The sequence below is a fragment of the Theropithecus gelada genome, chromosome 20 (assembly GCF_003255815.1).
Source record: "Theropithecus gelada isolate Dixy chromosome 20, Tgel_1.0, whole genome shotgun sequence".
In the NCBI taxonomy this organism is placed as follows: Eukaryota; Metazoa; Chordata; class Mammalia; order Primates; family Cercopithecidae; genus Theropithecus; species Theropithecus gelada.
This window is the reverse complement of record NC_037688.1, coordinates 51,795,755-51,797,951: the sequence shown is the minus strand read 5'-3', so window position 1 is coordinate 51,797,951 and position 2,197 is coordinate 51,795,755. Positions and strand designations below refer to the sequence as shown.

The window sequence follows — 2,197 nt, the reverse complement described above, 5'->3', positions numbered from 1 at the left end:
CACCCCTGCCTGTGCCCTGGGGATGCTGCCTGGAAGGAGATCAGGTGGATATGGCCTCGGTGTGCAGCATCAGCCCCAAACCAGGCTGGTCCCAGGCAGGGTGAGGGCAGGGGGAGCCCTGGAGTGGCCCTGTGTTGGCAGTCGGGGGACAGGCAGGGGGTCCTGGGGCTCAGAAGGGGAGGAGGTGGGCTGGAGGCCTCAGTGACCAGCAGGCCCAGGGGAGTTGGGAGGTGGGGTGGACGGACCTGCAGGGACAGTGTCAGTGCTGGATGGACGGAGAGCACAGGGAGCTGGGACCAGGGGTGAGACCATGGGGAGCTGGGACCCGGGGTGAGACCGTGGGGAGCTGGGGCTAGGGTGAGACCATGGGGAGCTGGGACCGGGGGTGAGACCATGGGGAGCTGGGGCTAGGGTGAGACCATGGGGAGCTGGGACCGGGGGTGAGACCGTGGGGAGCTGGGGCTAGGGTGAGACCATGGGGAGCTGGGACCCGGGGTGAGACCGTGGGGAGCTGGGACCCGCAGTGAGATCGTGGGGAGCTGGGACCAGGGGTGAGACCGTGGAGAGCTGGGGCCTGGGGCTGGAGTGAGTCCGTGGGGAGCTGGGCTGGGGCTGGGGTGAGTCTGTAGGGAGCTGGGCTGGGTCTCCTGAGGTCACACCCGCACTCTCGTCTGTTCCTCCCTCTGCGGATGAAACTCAGATTCCATGATAATGAGGCACCCGCCGACCCGGGGACCTGCACAGACAGCCACAGATGTGGACATTGAGGACTCACAGGAGGATTTGAGTCTCATACGAGGAGTGGGAGTGATGGGACAGGAGCACCCTCATCTCGGACAAACACCGCCGCTTTCAGTTCCAGCTCCCTTTCCAGCCTCCTGCATTTCAAGGACATCACTTCTCTTCTAACTATAAGCAGCCAAAAAGCAGATAAGGCAGGCTGAGCACAGAGGGAGGTGGAGAGAAAGTCTCTTGGGTAACTGCCAAACTTCACCCTCATACAATGGGCCTTAATAACACCTTCCTTTCCCTTCAGGTGCACTAAGACAGGGAAGCTAAAAGCAGACGGGGTATGCCATATGCCTGCAGCTGCAGGAAGTTGTATGGGAACAGACACACAACTATCCCTCCCAGAGAAGCACAGCAAAGAGTCACAGAAGCACTGCAAGTCTCTGATAAGCTCTCCCGCCCTCAATCCTTAAAACTCTTACTCTCTGAGAGCGTGTGGCTCTGACCTAACTCAGCCAGCCGCCCCTCTCCGGTTTGCTTAAAATAAACCTGTCCCTGTTGACTGTGAGGCCGCCCTTCGTGTTTCTCTCCTCTTTCTTTAATTCCTACAGGGAGCAGGGCCCCTTCCTGGCTGAGGACACTCGGTGCTGTCCCCTCTCAAGGCTGTTTTCTCATCTGACAAGGGGGTCTCTTGTGAGCCCCCCACCAAGTGAGTCGAGGAGGGCTGGCCCCACCCCCGTGGATTCGGAGTCCATAGGAGAGATGACACCTGTCATGTCCCCACCCCGTGGGCACCTTCCTGTCTCTTGGAGGGTGGCCCATGGTCATGAGTTCCCCATCCCGTGTCCCTCTTGGGGAAACAGGTTTCGGGGCAACTGGTCTTGTAGCATGGGGCAGCCAGGCCGCCTGGGTGCAGCTGTGCCTGAAGGCCTCCTGGCACCGGGACAGGGCAGCTGATCCCACCAGCGGGAAGGTGGTGCGTTCCGGTGCTGGGATCCACCAGCTGACAGGCGGAGCTGCGAGCCTCCAGTGCTCAGCCCTTGGCGGGGCCTACCTGGCAGCCCCACACACAGAGGGCATCAGGGTGGCGGGGGCACGTGTTACATGGGGGCCCTGGGTCTGAGTCACCCACTTCCTCCGTATCTGGATGGGAGGGCGCAGCGCCCCTCCTCCACGCCGTCCTGATCTGGAAGGATAAATGGGGAGGGGAAAGCCTGCTGGGTAGAAGGAACAGGGAGCGGCCAGGGTAAGTCCCCACTCTGAGACCCTGACATCAGTGTCACCCGGAGCAGAGTGGCCCAGCCTCAGACTCAGAGCACCAAGACCCAGGCCCCCCGTGCCAGTTCCATTCTTCACCCCACAATCTGCAGCCCCCAGCCCTGCCCCGTGAGCCCCGGCCAGGCCCACGATGCCCCTCCTTGCTCCCCAGATGCTGAACCTGCTGCTGCTGGCGCTGCCCGTCCTGGTG

At 62.1% G+C, this 2,197-nt stretch overlaps 1 protein-coding gene across 1 annotated transcript in view; it reads left to right on the top strand.

Annotated features, from left to right (window-relative positions):
* Positions 1-2,137: 2,137 nt before the first annotated feature.
* The window catches only part of LOC112613876 (tryptase alpha/beta-1-like), a 5,826-nt gene continuing 5,766 nt past the window's right edge, over positions 2,138-2,197 (top strand). Inside the window, exon 1 of the mRNA XM_025369751.1 lies at positions 2,138-2,194. Within this exon, the coding sequence (XP_025225536.1) occupies positions 2,138-2,194 (57 nt within the window). The remainder of the gene's footprint in view (positions 2,195-2,197) is intronic.